The sequence below is a fragment of the Trypanosoma theileri genome, assembly GCF_002087225.1.
Source record: "Trypanosoma theileri isolate Edinburgh chromosome Unknown TM35_Tth_86_V1, whole genome shotgun sequence".
Classification (NCBI taxonomy): Eukaryota; Euglenozoa; class Kinetoplastea; order Trypanosomatida; family Trypanosomatidae; genus Trypanosoma; species Trypanosoma theileri.
Genome location: NW_021639928.1, coordinates 28,657 through 29,719, shown reverse-complemented (window position 1 = coordinate 29,719; position 1,063 = coordinate 28,657). Strand labels below are relative to the sequence as shown.

General features: G+C 44.4%; 1 protein-coding gene across 1 annotated transcript; it reads left to right on the top strand.

Annotated features, from left to right (window-relative positions):
- On the top strand, positions 1–972 carry TM35_000861040 (uncharacterized protein; the record flags this gene model as incomplete). The annotated part of the gene is made up of 1 exon (XM_029031443.1): positions 1–972. A coding segment is annotated over one exon (972 nt), but the record flags the coding sequence as incomplete, so codon positions are not given.
- Positions 973–1,063: the final 91 nt, after the last annotated feature.

The window sequence follows — 1,063 nt, the reverse complement described above, 5'->3', positions numbered from 1 at the left end:
GGCAGCCGTGTGTCTGCATGTGGGAAGTACGCAGACCTCTGCCGCCAGCGTACCGCAAGAACAACAGTAACAAGAACAACTGCTACTACTACTGCTACTACTGGACAGCCAAAGGCGGTGATGGCATATGTAGGTAGTAGGGATTTTAATTATTACGAATGGTGGAATAACACGGAAAAGAAGTTACAAAAGGAATGTCGAGAAAACGACACACGTGTAATTGAAGGAATAAATTGTACTAAGTGGTTAAAATCTCCACAGGAAGAGCAAGTAACTAACCCTAGACAAAGCTCAGGAGATCATGCAATGGGAGAAAATGCAGTAATAGGAGATGGTGTCCAAGAGGTGGGACTAAACCACCCTGCTGGTGAAAAACCAAATACAGTGATTGAGGGACAAGGTCATCAACAACGTGAGGAAGATACACTCGAAGAAGTAAAAGCCCGTGGAAGTACAAAGCATGAGGTTGAATTAAAAGGCCCTGTAAGTGCAGGTTTACCAACAACAAGTGTTGCCAGCACGCCAAACCAAACTCAAGCGACTCATACGCTACCACAAAGTGATCAAGGAGCTTCGAGTCACCAAAATGATAACACTGTAATCGGTGGAGACCAACCTATTCAGCAGTCTAGTCCAGCCGTTAATGTGACTGCTGCACCAGACTCACAAGAAAACTCTTCCACTAACGAGACTACAGATACCAGTGCTTCTGGCACAGGCATGGGTGTGAGTACGAAAACGGAAACAGAAGAAAACACTTCCACTTCTTCGCCGAGGCCCGAGAACGCTACCACAGAAGCACCAACCACCACTCCATCTCCTGTTCCTGTACCCAACGCAGAGATCAGCAGCACCATCGCCTCTAATATGCAGAACAAGGCTAATGTTGACAGCAGTGTCAGTCCTGTGTGGATGCGCACTGCAGCACCGCTGTTGATTGTGGCTGTGTTGGTCTCCATTACTGTGTACTGAACGGTGGGACTCATCTACGGGCAACTAATAATAATAATAATAATAATAATAATAATAATAATAATAATAATAATAATAATAATAATAATAA